Below are 17,500 nucleotides of genomic sequence, written 5' to 3'. Positions count from 1 at the left end.
TAGGTGGTCACATTCTTTTGCATCTCCATCAAATTCTTTATTTTGATATTCACTTGAAGATGCTACCAAAAAAAGGAAAAACAATTGGTATTATTATTTTACTGGCTGTTTTAAAACCTGGATGTTCCAAAGGGCCACAGTAATTGATGCAAGTTGTTGTGGGGTTCTGTCATCTCTACTGGTAAAGTTAATAAATTTCTGCTGAAATTGACTGCAGCCTTTGTCTTAAAGAAATTGAGCTAAATTGTTCCACGCTGCCCGTCCTCTTTCTAGACCGATCAGCGGATTGAGTTATTACTTGTTTAGCATAATTTGCTGAAATGACTATTTTCTGGCACATTTGGTAATGACGGTCACTTACGTAACGCTATTAGTTGTTAGGCCAACTGCTGTAGTTATTAACGGCATCTCGGAGATTAAAGAGTTTTAGTTCACTATGCAGATGGGAAATAGCACAGTTCTGATATTCTGTACCTACAGCTAACGTTGACTTTTCTCCAGTATGGAAAGAGTCCTCAAGAGATTTTAACGTTTCATCTTTCTTTTCTTCAGTTTTATCTATAAGACAGTAATAGCAGTTCATCTTAAAAAAGAAGACATCTTTAATGCTTCGTGCCACGCTACAGCCGTACTAAAACTGACATTATATAGTGAAATTCACACTTTATAAACTTTAATTTTTGATATCACAGTCAGTGTTGAAACAGAAATAATAAAATTTATTACACCTTCAGATAATTTAGAGATTTTTCCATTCGAAGATCCGGCATCACACGATTTCAATCCCCCATCTTTCTCTCCTGCAAAATTTTTCTGATCTATGATAAGACAAAATCCCAAGGTCATTATGATTAGAAATAAAAACTTTACTTTCTTCGCATCTGACTCTACTCATAATGAGATCCCAATAAACATTCTTTACAAGTTATAGTAAAAAATGATAACAACAAACCTCCATCTGACAATCTTTCCTCCACGGTGCTACTACTCTTTCTTAAACTCTTACTTTTTCCAACGTCTTTTCTTTCTGCAATAGAGTAAATTAATAATAAAATTTAGTCCATTTTAATATATTAGCCCAATTTTCTATCTCTTACCTTTCGACATATTCACAGTGATAAACCGCTATGCACGAATGGACGATAACTGTAACCAATTCACTTGTCAAAATTCGTGTTATTGCACTGTACTGTTCGCAACGTGGTACATAAGCTACATATATACCTTTTCAGTTTTTCTTAGTCAGCAAATTTAACCGGGCTATTGCACCATCACCGTGCAACAACTAGCTGTCAATTAGGTGTGACAACAGAGCTAACTGTTGCACCATCATCGTGCAATCGATACTTAACTGATTCATATTTTCATAATTCATGATTTCTTATTCATAACTGCAAAAATATCAAAAATTGCGAAGTTTTTAAGCGAAATTTTTTGCTTACTACCCACTTACACCCAGTTCCTCCCTCATCCCGCTAAAAAAGCATTTAAAAACCATTATGTTAAAATATACCAGTTTAATGACCCCGTAAGTGGCATTTGTGTACAAATGGACAGGTCGACTCTCAACAAAATCGAGTATTAGACATTGCCGCTGCTCGCTCAAGTACTCGATTTAGTTCACATGAGCTTCCTCTACATTTCAATGTAGCACTCGTAAAACTATTCAACTTGACACCAATTTTTTCATTCGACATGCAAATCAAGGTATAACATATATGCTTAAGAACCAAAGCTTGACACCAAGGTTTGTTTATAAACAGTACAGTATAGGGCCCAGTTCTCGGCCACAAAAAACGTAAACTTGTATTTCTTAACTTGGAATAGCCGTAAGGACTTGAAATTTCAAAGTCAACTAGCTTCAGCATTCAGTTTACACATGTAAAGCTATAGAATGCTCAACGCTGTTTTCTCCCGAGCTTCCCCTACATTTCAATGTAGCACTCGTAAAACTATTCAACTTGACACCATTTTTTTTATTCGATATGCAAATCAAGGTATAACATATATGCTTAAGAACCAAAGCTTGAAACCAAGGTTTGTTTATAAACAGTACAGTATAGGGCCCAGTTCTCGGCCACAAAAAACGTAAACTTGTATTTCTTACCTTGGAATAGCCGTAAGGACTTGAAATTTCAAAGACAACTAGCTTCAGCATTCCGTTTACACATGTAAAGCTATAGACTGCTTAACGCTGTTTTCTCCCGAGTAATAACGAAAATGGAGGCTTCCTTCGTGAGCCTAGTTATCGGCCAGCGAGCCCAGTTCTCGGCCACTGAAAAGAGTGCGCTCTATTCCTCAGAATAAACAACGCTTTATCACCAATTTTGTTGTTAAGTCACTAATAAGGCTTGTGTTTGATATTTCGACCACAAAGTATCCTTAACGAGCTTTGTTTCATGTTAGAAATGGATTTTTTTTACACACCTAGTTTTTCTCGTAAATCCACTGACAAGCGAGGCCAAAAAAGAGTTGGGTATTTCAAAACGGGCTCTGGTAAGTCAGAACTCATAATTTTGATTTATAGCTACTGTCGGAACATGCCACCCTATCACAGCTTTACTTCTACAAATGATTTGACAAGAAAACTCCATACAAAACTATGAGCACTTTTTCGTGTTGTCGACGGCCAACAGGGTGGCCGAGAATAGGCAAATACGCAGAAGTACTAAGGAAATATTGAGGAGTGAATTTAGGTGAAAGAATAAAATAAGCCAGGAAAAGTTTATATTTAACAGATAGCTTTATCACTCTAGGTTCATTATGCCAAGAATTGGCTCATTTGGGCTTCCTATACGGATAAAATACAAAATTAGACCATGTAATTCGAGTAGCCGTAAACAAACACGTTTTCGTGGAAATCAAATTCACCTACCTTCGTGTCACCTTGATTTGCTCACAGTATATAGTAGCTGTAAACTCAAAACTCGGTAGGACAAAAGACAAGGAATAAAGCTACCTTTGGGAGCAGTTGGTTTTTATTCAGATTCATTTGTGGCGCTAAAAATAAACGTTGAACAAAAAGTGGCCGAGAACTGGGCCCTTTACTGTAATGGTAGTTTACATTGTAGGTTAAGAAAAGAAATAGTAATGACTCAAGAATAAAATATTACGACAACAAAAATGTTACATCCTCCAAGCTATTCCTCCTTCTCAAGGGATAGCTGTGTGGTGAAGTGGTACTTAGTTGCGGAAAGCAAATAAAAAACGATGAATGTAGGTTGTTTTCATTGTTGAGAGTTTAAGGACGGTTTGCCCCAATGTATGATTATGCGGGAAATATAGATCTTAACAAGTGGTATTGAAATCCAAAAAGAAAATGTTGGGTAACCACGCATTTTTCAAAGATAATTCATGAATAATATTTGTAAAAAGCTTTAAAATACAAAGCAATGTATGGCGTTCTTTCTCACATTAAAGCTTAAGTATCTCTCAAAAATGTACGGTTACCCCCAATTTCCATTTTGGGTACCAAGAGTACTTACTAAGATCTACTTTTAAAACGCGCAAAAATATCCCTGTATTAGTAAGCATCGCCTATAGGAAACCCGAGTATCTCGAGATGCGCAGAACGTTTGCCCATTAACAATAGGGAGCTTAAGCAAAGACAACGGCGACGGCAACGAGAACGTCAAAAAATTTGCATATTTAGTGGGTAAAAACAATAGCTTTGCACGCCCTGCACGTGCGTTTTTCACTTTTGTCCATTTCGTTGCCGTCGTCAGCAAAACAACAACGTGAAATAGCCAAGTTTTTGGTTTTATGAAGAACGTCAGCACTTGAGGATAAATTTTCATTTTCTCTCCTAAAATGGAGTGCCGTTCCGACTGGTGTCATCTTTGAGGAATTACCACATCTTTGTCATATTAAAAACGTTGAAATAGTCACGAAGCGATTAAAATAACGCAAATTTATATTTTGAGATGACGTTCTCGTTGCCGTCGCCGTTGTCGTTGCTTAAGCTCCCTAATAGTAGGCACCGTCCTTAATTTAGGACACCGTGAAGGAGATATTAGATTTTAGTCGTTGTACAACATATGTAATAATTTTTTTTATGCAGGTGAGCTTGAAGTAATTACAATTTTTTTGAATTTAAAACTTAGTTGGACTGGAAGTCAGTTGATTTTGAGGGAAGAAGGCCAAATCGGTTGGCCATGTCATAAAATTATTTGATTCGAGTAGCAATTTAGCTTGTGTCCATAGTACCCAGTTTTGCGCGGCTCAGGGACCATGTGAGAATTTGCCCCGCCATGTTGTTATGTTATTTAGCGGACTTTATAGTTTTAGCTGTAATCTGAAGAGGTTCAAGCATGTTCCGTAAGTCAGTTTTCAGAGAAGCATTTGTGTGTTATTTGAAGTATTTTATTGGCCATATTTTTCTTTTCGTTCAGAAACCGTTAAAGGAATTGTTACCTGACAAGTTTGTGATATCCGACAACTATACATGTACTAGGACCGCGATAAAGTTATTGGAACAGATTCTGAAGCAGGATTGTGTGGAATCGTCTCCGAACTGTATTATAAACCGTTCAAGCTTCAATGTTGTTGAGGAGCTAAATCTTATGTGTGTGTAATATGGAATAAATCCTTTCGACGCGTTTAGAGTTTGGACTTTATTCTGCCACATGCCGATGTCTGTTCCGATGTCTGTGGTTTTGGCGGTCACAATTTTGTTTGTTGCTCATAAGCTTCCTCTTGGCCTGATCGAAGATCAATGTTAATTTGCTTGCTAATGTTTAGGCAAATTTCCATTCTACTGTCAGAATTTATCAAAGTACTGTGTCAGTGTAATGGTCCATTGCTTCTGATTTAAGTTGTTTGCAGGATACTGTTGCAGTTTCTTAATATAAATCTTTTGGAATCCCAAATCATAGCAGGAGCCCATCTGCTCATGTGTTTCTGACTATAGATGCCGAGTATTTAGTTGATCAGTAATACTCATGTATCAGTTCGTTCATTGCTTCATTCACAACGGGAACACTTGAATCCATATCTGACCAGTTCCAAAAGACAGTGGCTTCATGACTCAGTTCGTTAAAGCGTCACACTGGTATCGCACGGTCATGGGTTCAGATCCCGTTGAAGTCTTTAAGTTTTCAGGCTTTTCTATGTAACTGGGAAAATTGCTTTCATGATTGCGAGGATCATAACTTCACTTGTGTTTTTACTTAACAGCCTAAGAATTGTTTTCTTGTTCGCTGTACATTGTATTCTGCAGAAAAAAGAAAATGAAAAATTTTTTAGGACTTTTAACTTTTATGGAAAATGAATGTGAGTTCAGCTAGAGTGCTTTTGCAGGTTTTATTGTTATGAATAAGTAATAATTTGTTATTGTAAATAAGGTGGGCTTTAGAAATATTTCCTTTATTGTTTTTACAATAGTAATAATAATAATAATAATAATAATAATAATAACAATAATATTTTTATTATCATTATTATTATTATTATTTTATGATTATTTTATATATAATTATATATATTTTTAAGAACAACTAAAGGCAAAAAAAAAAAGGATTTTTCATTTACATTTTAGACCATGCACAACTATGTTTTCAACTTTTTCCCTAGCATACTTGTCGCTCTTCTACCAAAAAAAATGTTTTTATTCCGATTTTGGGCTATCACCATTGTAGCTCAGAACAGAGGAGTCAGCAGTCATTTTTGCAGCTTATGATGTATGATATGGGGAATACATGTGAGAAAGCCTCATATAAGTGCAATGCTTAACCCTTTCAGCCTCGTGGGGTTCCCTAGTGACGAGTAAAATCGTCTAGCGTTAGACAGAGTAAAATCTGGAAGTGACACTATAGGGAGTGAAAGGGTTAAACTGATGTTTGTTGTGAATATTGAATTCATGAAGAAACAGCAAAACAACGAAGAAAATATCCACCAGCAGCACTTTCTGTTGATTACAAAATCTCTGTTCCCCATATCATATGTTATAGAAGGCAACTGACTTTGTTTTTGAAGCCACCCTGGAAAGGCGGAAAAAGCGAGAAAAGCCCAACTTCGAACATAATTTTGTCACAAAAAACAGGAAACAAGAAGAAATAATTCCACAAACTTATGTTATGCTTTCCCAAAAAAATGTTGGAAAAGTTGTTGATTTTGGGCTTCAATTCTCCTTTAATGGTGGTCTGAACTAGCATGTCATGTAAGAGGCATGCCTGTCATTTATAGTTGTTGAAAGTCCTGCCTTGAAATATCAAAGTAAGATGAAAGATATAAAATATTATGTAAACTTACCTACTTGTGGTACTGGGCACAGACAAGAAGTAAGGCACCATATAGTGGTGCCTTGTAAAATGCTTGTCAGCAGATTTTTCAAGTCTCCCATTCTGGTTATAGGAACTTCTGACTAGTGTATGGATACTTTAACAGCATCATCGTTCCTGCCAAGACACATTTGTACATTTTTGTAAATTTTATATTTATAATTATTGCTGTAAATAAATACATGTAATTATATATGCTTTGCATGATAGTTTAAATAAATTAGATATTTAAATACCTTATTAATTATATTTTATGGATATTTTAACAGCATCATGGTCAGAGTAATAGACACTAATTACAGTATTCTCTATGATGTCAAATTTTGTTGTTTTTAGGTAAATTTGGTCAACTATGTTTCCTGATGAGACAAAAGTTGGACTTTGTACAAACTGTGAATAACCTAGAGAAGTCATTAAAGATTTTAGCGGTCTAATGCTATCATCATTTAAGTAATTGATATTGAAGTCACCAAGAATGATGTCGGTTGGATAATTGCCAAGGATATTTCGTAGATGACTTACATACTGGATTATATTTGAGTTGTTCTTTCGGTAAAGAAAAAGCACTGTAAAATTGGGACACGTATTTGTAGATGTATTCATAATTATTACAAATTTCATTGCATTTACTTGTGGAAAGTATTCGTGTTCCTTAGTTTTTATTGATCTTCTGGTACACAGTGCCAAACTTAAATATCTATCAGTAGGATGATCTTGCCTATAGAGAGTGATTGGTAATAAATGAGATTTTATATGAGTATCATTGCTATGAGGTGCAAGTTGTGTTTCTGTCAGTGCAATTAGATCACTGTTCTTTATGTTTGCATCATATTTGATATCTACACTATGTTTTTTGAGTGATCGTATGTTTAATAGACATATAGTGAGCATTGTATTGTCCTTACATTTTTCACTAGTTTCCATGGTTTTTGAGATTTCTCGCAGTCTTCTATATTCTTCATGTACTCGGGGATCTGCTTTCACATGTTTGCTGTTAATATTTCCTAGAATGTGAATACCATTTAAAGAGGTCGCTCGGCTCAGTGCAACATATACTTGACCATAATTGAATGATCTTTGTTTGACCAACTCAAAACTAATGACGAGACTGTTAAGTGACAATCCTTGTACTTTGTGAATGCTGACAGCGTAAGCCAATGTTAAAGGGAATTGCACTCTTTGAATTTCAGGAGAAGAAGGTTTATTTGGATGTATTTTGATTTTTGCTAGGACAGGTTCTATTGGTACAACTCTGTTTTGTCGCACAAAACTACTAGTACTCTTTTGAATTAAATTGTTGCCAGCTTTGATATCATCAAATTTTATATAAATAACGGTGGGTTTTTTGTTATTGTGATTTACTTCAATTTTAACAACAGTTCCTAGTTGACCATTTATTAGTCTATCTGCAATATCAATGTTATTGGTTAACATAACTCTAGCACATTCCTTTATATAGATGTTAGCATCAAGTCCACCAGTTTCAGACCTGGGTCTAGCTAAAATTCTGTTCATATCTTGTTGTGATACATTAGGTGGGTACTGATCTGTGGCTTTAAGGTGAAACAACTGTGCAGGTATTTGATGCAATTTCATTTCATTGTGTCGATTGACTGGATTATTTTCAGCCCAGATGTGAAGAGCATTTGATGGGTAATTAACATCTGATGCATCTATAGATCTAGATTGGATGCACTTGATATCTTCCTCAGTTTGACTTGCTGTGCGGAACCTATTCAGAAGTTCAGCAAATGGTTGGTCATCCTTCTGCCTCATGATATCAACAAGCTCTATCATTGTGAATAGGTGCCATGGGTGATACAAATTAAATAAATCATTTTTGTAATTTGCAAAGACAGGTTTCCTTCGTATTGGTGGTAGTTGATACATGTCACCAATAGCAACAATGCTAATGCCTGCAAACAGGTGACAATTTGATGTGTCAAAAATTTCTTTTAGTCTTTGGTGGATATGAAGCAGAGTAGTATTAGCAACCATAGAAATTTCATGTATTATGATCAACTTGAGGTCAGCTAGTAACATTCTCATCTGTGTTTTTTTTTGGTCAGACAATGCAGGTAAATTATCACCTGTTTCTTTGGGAATTGCCAAGGCAGTGTTTATCGTTGTCCCATTTATGTTAATAGCAGCAACTCCAGTAGGTGCCATTAAAAGAACTGTAGGTAATTCAGGATTCATAGGAGAATGTCTAAAGGTCTTTGTAACAGTGTGGTAGATTGTATGAATCAAGTGACTTTTACCAGCTCCTGCTCCACCAGTTATAAATAAATTTATTGGTTTTACTTCTTCAGGTTTTTGACTATTCATGTTTTTCATTTTATTTCTACACCAAGTGAGAATTATATCATAAGCACAGCGCTGTCTTTTGTTCAATGATCTAACACACTCCTGTAGTTTATCATCACTAATTTCCGTTAGCTGGTTGTACGATGTTATTCCAAGGTTTGAATGATTCTTAGTTTCTGATGATGAAATAAGATGTGTAGGTGATTGTTCATTAAATGACTCGTTTGGTGCTGAATCATCTTGCTCTTCAGATTGTAAATCTGCATTTTCCTGGTCATTCATAGAATCATAGCTGGAGTGGATAATATTGCCCTGGTTATTTTGAAAAAAATCAAGTGCTTCTGTAACAGCATCAGCATCAGGCTCAAAATTCTCTCTATTTCGTTCTACAACAGCTTGTACTTCATGCTCATAGAATTTAGAAGCATATGTTTGATCACTTCCTAAGAGACTTGTTTCATCTCTCCATGGATAGTAAAGCATCAGCAGATGATGAAAATACAGTTCAGGTTCTTTTGCTTTGTTTGGCTTGTGATATCTTATAACAGCTTTTACTTTTCTACACTTCATAACTTCATGTGTGTTCATTAATCTTATTTTGTCTGGAGGTGACGTATCAGGATCACAATAATTATTGTGATGTAATTCAATGACATCGTCAGTTAAAACCTCAGGTTGAGCATCAGCTGTTTCTTGGCAGTCCTTTTTGTATTCTTTATAATAATATGCAGCAAACTCTGCCAGACATAGCCTATCTACAGAAGGAATACACCGTGGTCTTAAAGTGTATCGATCAATAATATTTGATTTAAAGATATCAGTACTTTCATTATCGATTTCATCAAGTTCTTCTGGTGATTTTGCAATGCGTACCCTTTTTTCTGGTAAGTCAGTGCTTACAAAAACTGTTGCAGGGAATATTTTTCGTAACCATAGTTCAGGCATGAATCTGTAAACACATTCTTGTGAACTGACTTCTCTGGTAGAGAGGAAAGCAGCACCAATTCTTTTTAAGCTATCCCTGACACTCAAGTTTTCATAATTGCCTGTGAGCATTCAGTCTCATCCTTGGTAAAATATGAGCACACGTAAGTTATGCACTTGTAGTGGTTAAATACAGGTTGCAAGTCAACATTCGCTCTAAAACCCTTAATACGAGCAACAAAATAATTATTAATAAAACAGCTGTTTGTTGGTCTTTTAAGGTGCAGCTCATAGTCTGAGTCAGGTGAAATGGATAAAGCCCAATAATATTGCTCTTCAGTTATGTTTACAGATTTGAAAATATCAGCTTCTGTTAATGTAGGATTATAGTTTGCCTTACTGGGATTTAACACTTCATTTATTTTTTCTTTAACTAGTCTAAGGATTTCTTTTTGTCTGTCTATGGTACTCGTCTTTTTTTCTGGATTTAAATCATCAGAAAGAGGTTCAGCCACAATAGTCTTGTTTGTAAAAAAGTGCCCAAAATTAAACCTACATTTAATGTTTTTGTATTTTCTACATGTCTTTGAATGACTGTGCTTTTGGTAGGTTTTTACAAGCTCATGTAACTCAGGGTCTTGACTCTGATCAGGAAGGCATGCCTGCACATGTTCATCTATGAAATGGATATAAGCTTCCTTGGTATCATGTGTTAGTTCAGGGCAATCTGATGTCCATATTAAGGCATGTAAGTGAGGAGAGCCTCTCATTTGAAACTCAATGCGGAGTGCATAGTATACTATTTTACCAATTGGGTTTGCATTAGTTAGAAGAATTTCAGTGAAGAATGTTTCAACTCTATATTGAAAGTGCTTAGCAACAACAACAGGATTACATTCAGCATTGAGCATCTTTCATTATAAGATAAAGCATCAACTTGTTCATTTGTTAGATTTTTGCCTTGTGTTCTTGCAATAATCTGAAACAGTTCAGGCCACCTAAGGTCAGCACAGGATAATGTCATAAACCATGTTGGTATTCCAAGCTGTTTTACCATAGCTACTACTTCATACATAAATTTTTGCCAATAAGGTGGTGTTCCTGGAATTTGTCTCAAAAATAAATAAGCCTGATCTTGACAAATAAGATTTTGTAAATTTTGCATATTATTTGATCTTATTTGGGAAGCGGTAAGAGGCTGGCCATGCATTTTTTTCAGAGCAATATTGATGCTATCTGATACTTTCTTCTGTTCTATGATGAACTGAGCAAAGAAGAGATATTCGGGATTGGTAGCAAATCTACCACTGTGATGTAAAAGTCTTGCATTGAAGTACTTAACTGGCGACAACTTTATTTCTCGGTTGACAGAGTACCCATACTTTCCTTTTGGAAACAAAATAGGAAATGCTAGTTCTTCACATTGCTTGTCTGCCATGAAGGAAACTGGATGTTTACTTTCACCAGGTGCAATAGCATAGACTTCGTCTCCTTGAGATGATACATTATCATTTTGCTCAACAGTTACAGGATAATCTGGTATTACAGACTGCAAGCAAGTTTCACTTGTTGGTGCTCGATATTCATTTAAAGGATCATCATCTTCTTCATCTGCCAGTGTGCTGACATTCTCACCATTTTCATTGTTTGAAGAAGTGTTATCACTTATACCAGATTCAGTAGAGTGGTTGTCATTATTCAAAGTTGAATCGTCTAAATTAACATCATTTTGTTGCAATGTTTTAAGATGCCTATCTATTTTGTCAATGTCTATACATATATTATCATACAAGGGATTATTCATTTTGAGCCACATTAGAGCATTTAATATTAGTTGAGGTCGCACAGCTTGAAAATAAACATGTCCTCTAAACTCCATTTTTCTCTTAAGTTTCAACATGATTATACCTGACCTTTCAGGAGGACGTGGCAATGTAGTACATGTTTGATCACATTCAACTGGTATATTGCATATTGCTCCTTTAATCTTCCTCTGTTGGCCTTTAGGCATTACCACTATCTTTTCAAAAACTATCCTCTGTGCTATTAATATTTGTTCAAGTTTTTCTAGTACTGAGAGTTCTGGTGGTATTCTATCAACTTCCAGTTTATTACCTACAGCTTGACATGGTACTTGCCCCTTTGAAACTCTTGCATGACATGTTCTACAGATGTATTGTTTGTCATCAAATGACTTTATCTCAGTGAAAAGACGTTGTATGCTGTATTTATTTTCTTTAAGTAACATAACTGTTTTTCTATATAGTATTCGATGACAAACTGAACATATGTAATATGGCCCCTCTCTGATCTTATTCTGAAATACTGATATGTAGTGATCCAATTTATGCTGAACATCGTTTGCCTTTTTTCTAGATTTTTTTGCTGCATCACTTATGCACTTTATTCTTTTTTGCTTTTTTATAGGATTCATGCTGCAATATTCTTGTTTTTTATTGTTCAAGTATTGTGCCTTAATGAGTGGTTCCATTGCATTATAATTCCGCTTTTTTTGTTTATTTATCAGTTCTTTTTCTGCAGGATCTAGTGACTTGTACCACACTGCTCTGTTAGACAAGAGCTTTTCCTTTTCTGCAGGCTCTAGCGATTTGTACCTCTCTGCTCTGTCAGACAAGAGTTTTTCTTTTTCTGCAGGATCTAGAGATTTGTACCACTCAGTCCTGTCAGACAAGAGTTGTTCTTTTTCTGCAGGATTTAGTGATTTGTACCACGCTGCTCTGTCAGACAATAACTTTTCTTTTTTTGCAGGATCTAGTGATTTGTACCTCTCTGCTCTGTCAGACAAGAGTTTTTCTTTTTCTACAGGATCTAGTGATTTGTACCTCTCTGCTCTGTCAGACAAGAGTTTTTCTTTTTCTTCAGGATCTAGAGATTTGTACCACTCTGCCCTGTCAGACAAGAGTTGTTCTTTTTCTGCAGGATTTAGTGATTTGTACCACTCTGCTCTGTCAGACAATAACTTTTCTTTTTCTTCAGGATCTAGAGATTTGTACCACTCTGCCCTGTCAGACAAGAGTTGTTCTTTTTCTACAGGATTTAGTGATTTGTACCACTCTGCTCTGTCAGACAAGAGTTTTTCTTTTTCTGCTGGATTTACTGATTTGTACCACTCTGCTCTGTCAGACAAGAGTTTTTCTTTTTCTGCTGGATTTAGTGATTTGTACCACTCTGCCCTGTCAGACAAGAGTTGTTCTTTTTCTGCAGCATTTAGTGATTTGTACCATTCTGCTCTGTCAGACAAGAGTTGTTCTTTTTCTGCAGGATCTCGAGATTTATACCACTCTGCTCTGTCAGACAAGAGTTGTTCTTTTTTTGCAGGATCTAGTGATTTGTACCACTCTGCTCTGTCAGACAAGAGTTTTTCTTTCTCTGTAGGATCTAATGACTTGTACCATTCTGCTTTGCTAACCAAGTATTTTCGTTTGGCACTAGGTTCCATGTTTGCATAACTTTCTCTTCGTTTTTGGGCAAGTGAATTTTTCTGCCTATTGGATTTGTGTTTCCTTAATACCTTTTGTCTTAAAGTGCTTGACAAATTACTGTAACAATTTAGAAATCTGATAATGTATGCTACCTCTAAATTATTAGTTGTATTGATTTTTGTAGCAGTATTAGCGAGGGCTTGAAGAAGAAAGTTGCTGTCATTGACAGTTTGAAATTCATCTAAAGTTCCATCACTATGGAATATTATTAAGTAGTATTTGGTGCTTTTAGTCTTAGAATTGTGCTGAAATATGCAACTTGCACAGTAATTTGAAAACCATATTATAAATCCAGTATTGCCTCTCGTGTTATCCAAAATAAAGTTCTGGAAGAGTTTGCTACTGCTGGATGCACAACTAAATATGCCTTCTTTTTGTGCTGTAAAGACAACATCAATAGTTGCATCATATATTTGAAGTTTGTTTGGAAATTTGTGTAAACAAAGATTTTCAACAGGACATGAAAATTGTTCCTTGTAAAACTCATTTCCATGGTCAATAATTGCTTCTAGAGTTTGTGAATTCCAATAAGTGCATGCCTTAACCACTGAAAAACAAATGCTATAAAACGATAAAGCACAACAGTGTCGTATAAAAGACTCATTGTTCCTTGCGCCACCATCATCAGCAAGTTCTGATTGAGAGATTTCACTGTCCTCATCAACTAAGTGATTATTGTCCTTTTCTAGTCTTGTTATGTGAACACCTATCAGCTCAAACAATGTATTTGAATTTTCATACAGGGTTTGCAAATAACATGTGACATCCTGTATACTTTGTGCTTCTAATAATACACATGTTCCTTGAGAATGGGGCATACCAAATGCATCCCTAGCATGTGAATCAAATATTTTACATTTACCACCTGGAGTACAGTATATAGAAACAGTACTGCATTCAATTGTTAAAAGAAAAGATTGGTAGTTTTGCCTTACTAATGTTAGCAAAGCATCGATCAAAGGCATACAGAAACTCAAACCATGTATAATGGATCTACCATTTATAGTACCACTATAGCTTGAACTGTATTGAAGCTGATAATCTGTATTAAACACATTAAGCACTTCTGGTAACTCAGTTAACAACAGGAAAGTTTGTCTGGACAGTCTAGATAACCCAGAATACAATTCATTACCAATGTTCATGATGTTGATCAAGTCCACTGATGATATAATATTATTCCTGTAATTATAGATAAGTGAAGTAAGAGACATTGCTACACACTGAGTTCCTGCATTCTGGCCGAACAATTCCACATTGCCTTGACTATAAGGCGCTTGAATAGTTTTGGTATGATCAATGGGCCCAGGGTTTTTCTCTATATCATTAGACAGCTTTAACTCTGTATGATTCGTCCTATGGTTAACGTTCTTATAAACAGATCTTACTGAAGCATAGTTACACCTGAGTTTCACTCTTCCATGGCGAGTTTTATGTTTTTTCCTTCGTGCTGTCCACCACGTCCTTTGTGTACTCCTCTTCTTAGTAGCAGACCTTAGTCTTACATACAAATAGTCTAACTTACGATTAAGTACACTCAATTTCGTAAATAAATGCATGGCAGAAGATTTCGGTACGTTCTTTTTAATATATTTTCGAACTAATTTCCTGAAAGATCTGCTCTTATGCAAGGCTCTTGATAGCTGTTTCACTGGAATTCTGCTTGGTTCTCGGTCCCTTTGTTGACGCCCTCCTACACATTTACAATAAACAAACTTAGCGTAACGAGATCGAAGTTGCAAGTCATTTACTGATTCTTTATTATCAGTATCCACAACAACAGATGGCTGCGCGGCATTCTCAAATATGTTCTCCTGTAAGGCTCGCGTTAGCTGTTTCGCCGAAATTCTGCGTGATTCTCCATCCTTTTGAACAACATGGCGACGCCCTTTTAAACATTTACAATAAACAAACGTAGCATAACGAGATCGAAGTTGCAAGTCATTTATTGATTCTTCATTATCAACATCGACAACAACAGATAGCTGTGCGCCTTTCTCAAATAGGTCACAGTCATTGAATGCATTCAAAATAGGTTCATCCAAACATAAAACGCTGCACCAAGCATGGTACAAAATGCTGACAACATTAGTGAGGATGATTCCAAACGATACAAATAGTTGAATATGAAATAGCATTACAGCTCGAAATACACAGAAATTCAGTAATTGCAGAAAACAAACGGCCATAATAATACAAATGGATAGAAAATTCACCTTCTTTTTCAGAATTTTAATTAAATGCATCCGGCTCAGCAGACTATCTTTCTGCGACTCGATGGCGTCAGTACTGACTTCGTGCTCACCAACTTTCTTCTCTTGGAGGCTTTCACAATTCTGTGCTTTTCTTGTTTGGTATTTGGTTTCAAAGCAGTTCATATCAGTGTAGTTCATATCATGATTCTCATATATTTGTTCATTTAGTACACATTTGTTCTCAATATAGCTTTCTCTCAGTTCGCGGACCGACCCGGGCCAAAACATTCGCTCAATGACATCTTTTAGTGTGGGTCTACCGCGAACGGCGTGTGCATAAGTGAGTGGTTTGAGCGTTCCCAGCAAGAAGCTCAATACAACAAAAAACCACATGGCGACAAAACACGTAATGTCTTCTAACTCTGGTCTAAGGCGACTAACTTCACCACAATTTGATCGCGCAGGAGTGACAATGAAATGGTTCTTCTCAATCATGTGATTCTGCCTGTCAACATCCCTGTCAACAAGGCATTATGCTAAGGATCGAAATCCTCCAATCATCATCTGCTATTTCATTTCGCATGTCAAGATGTCAAGTAGTTGCTGACACCGCAAATGTTGTTCATTCCGCAAACATAGCTGGTCACCTTCTCGAGATGATACACAGAAGGCGTAACAACAGATGCAGAAGGAACAGAAATGGATTGTTTTAACTTTGTACTGCCGCAAAGCAAAGCTAATAGCTCATAAACATTAGCGAAAAATGAATTCATAATTCATAGCCAAATCACAACGGGCAAAAAAATCCTCGCATGTCGCATACTCGTAACGATTTTCTAATGATTGACAGATTTCTTTCTTTATAAGGCAATCATGGAAAGGGCCCGGACGCACTGGGCAAATTTTTATTTAGCGAAAAAATCTGTCACCAGTTCCCTGAGACAAGTGCGACCGGTGATTATTTTGTAAAGGCTTACCAAACTTTCGAGATGCCGTCCGTCGTCCTGCCTGGGAGCGATCATGACTAAAACACCACACGACTACATACGGGTAACATACGAGTAACATACGAGTAACATACGGAACATACGGACAAATACGAGTAACATACGACTAACCTACGAGTAACATACGGATACATACAACTAACATACGGATATATACGAGTAAAAAAATACGAAAATATACGAGTAAAAATCATACCAGTAAATTTTTATGCAAAGTAACGACAACTTAAGTAAAATATTACGCATTACTTCCCCGACTAAGGAAAGTTTGCGTTACAAGAGCAAAGATATTTGAAATTCTCAACACAGGAATTTTTAGTTATTGTTTAAAATCTTTCTCAATTCGGAGAAATCGACCGGTCCGCGAATATTTTACGAGTTTTTTTCAATGGGATGTCAAAACGCCAAGTGGATGTTTTATGCATAATCGGGCGATCAAGTTGCTCGCGTGATCTGTTATAAATATTTTTTCACAACATGATTCCGAACCGTTAGTATCACCACAGAAGACAAGAACATCATTCTAAAAGCTTATTCTACGCAAAAGTGGGTTCTGGAGGTAGTTTTGTGAGTGGAAATCAAGGTTACGCGGCAAACGGCAAATACAAACTCACGATTTAATTAAGTTAACACACCAGAAAGACGCTAACCTCATTTCGACAAGAAAATGCTTTACTATTGCCATTAAAACTATCCAGTTAAGCTCGCATGTCATAAAACATGATGAATTCATAAAGGCTACCTTTTCCAGCAAAGAATTTTTTGCAACAAACAACATATTTGCTATTAGAGGCAAAAACCCCTTCTATTTCGTTACGTGCGTGAAGAGAAGAAACTCAATCGTGTCAAATATGCCCAATATTGCAACAAACTAAATTTCAGGATCAAATTGTTTGCATGAAAAACCTTTTCCTTGAATAATGAAGCACAAAATACACGACAAGCTTTCTTTCAAATAATTCTTCGCTGTCACATTTCCAATTATTTTCTTTACCTGCAGACTGTGCAGAGTTGATCACAGATCCACGTAAGGTGTTCTTCCTGCTTACAGCGCAATACTAAAAAACTTCTCCCCTATAATTCACAAAGGCAGAAAATACCACAGAATCCTTTTCCAGCGAAAATTTTATTAAAACAAACAACATATTTACTCTTACAGGCGAAAACCTCTTCCTATTTCATTGCGTGCGTGAAGACAAGAAACTCAATTGTGTCAAATTACCATGTACTTCAGGTAAATACTGCTCACTTTGATTTCGTCTCGACGGGCGATAGATTGTTGTCGA

At 36.1% G+C, this 17,500-nt stretch overlaps 1 protein-coding gene across 1 annotated transcript; it reads right to left on the bottom strand.

Moving 5' to 3' along the window:
• Nucleotides 1-6,628: 6,628 nt before the first annotated feature.
• On the bottom strand, nucleotides 6,629-8,054 carry LOC137986803 (ATP-dependent DNA helicase PIF1-like). Its single transcript, XM_068833673.1, has 2 exons — nucleotides 7,335-8,054; nucleotides 6,629-6,637 (listed from the first exon to the last, which is right to left on the bottom strand). Exons 1-2 carry the CDS (start codon nucleotides 8,052-8,054, stop codon nucleotides 6,629-6,631), a joined length of 729 nt encoding a protein of 242 aa, XP_068689774.1.
• Nucleotides 8,055-17,500: the final 9,446 nt, after the last annotated feature.

This window comes from Montipora foliosa, chromosome 2 (assembly GCF_036669935.1).
Source record: "Montipora foliosa isolate CH-2021 chromosome 2, ASM3666993v2, whole genome shotgun sequence".
NCBI classification, from domain to species: Eukaryota; Metazoa; Cnidaria; class Anthozoa; order Scleractinia; family Acroporidae; genus Montipora; species Montipora foliosa.
The sequence above is the reverse complement of the archived record's forward strand: the minus strand, read 5'-3'. Positions and strand labels throughout refer to the sequence as shown.

What these genes read in the sequence shown, in the direction of transcription:
- LOC137986803 (XM_068833673.1), bottom strand. Translation starts at nt 8,054, where the DNA reads ATGAGGCAGAAGGATGACCAACCATTTGCTGAACTTCTGAATAGGTTC.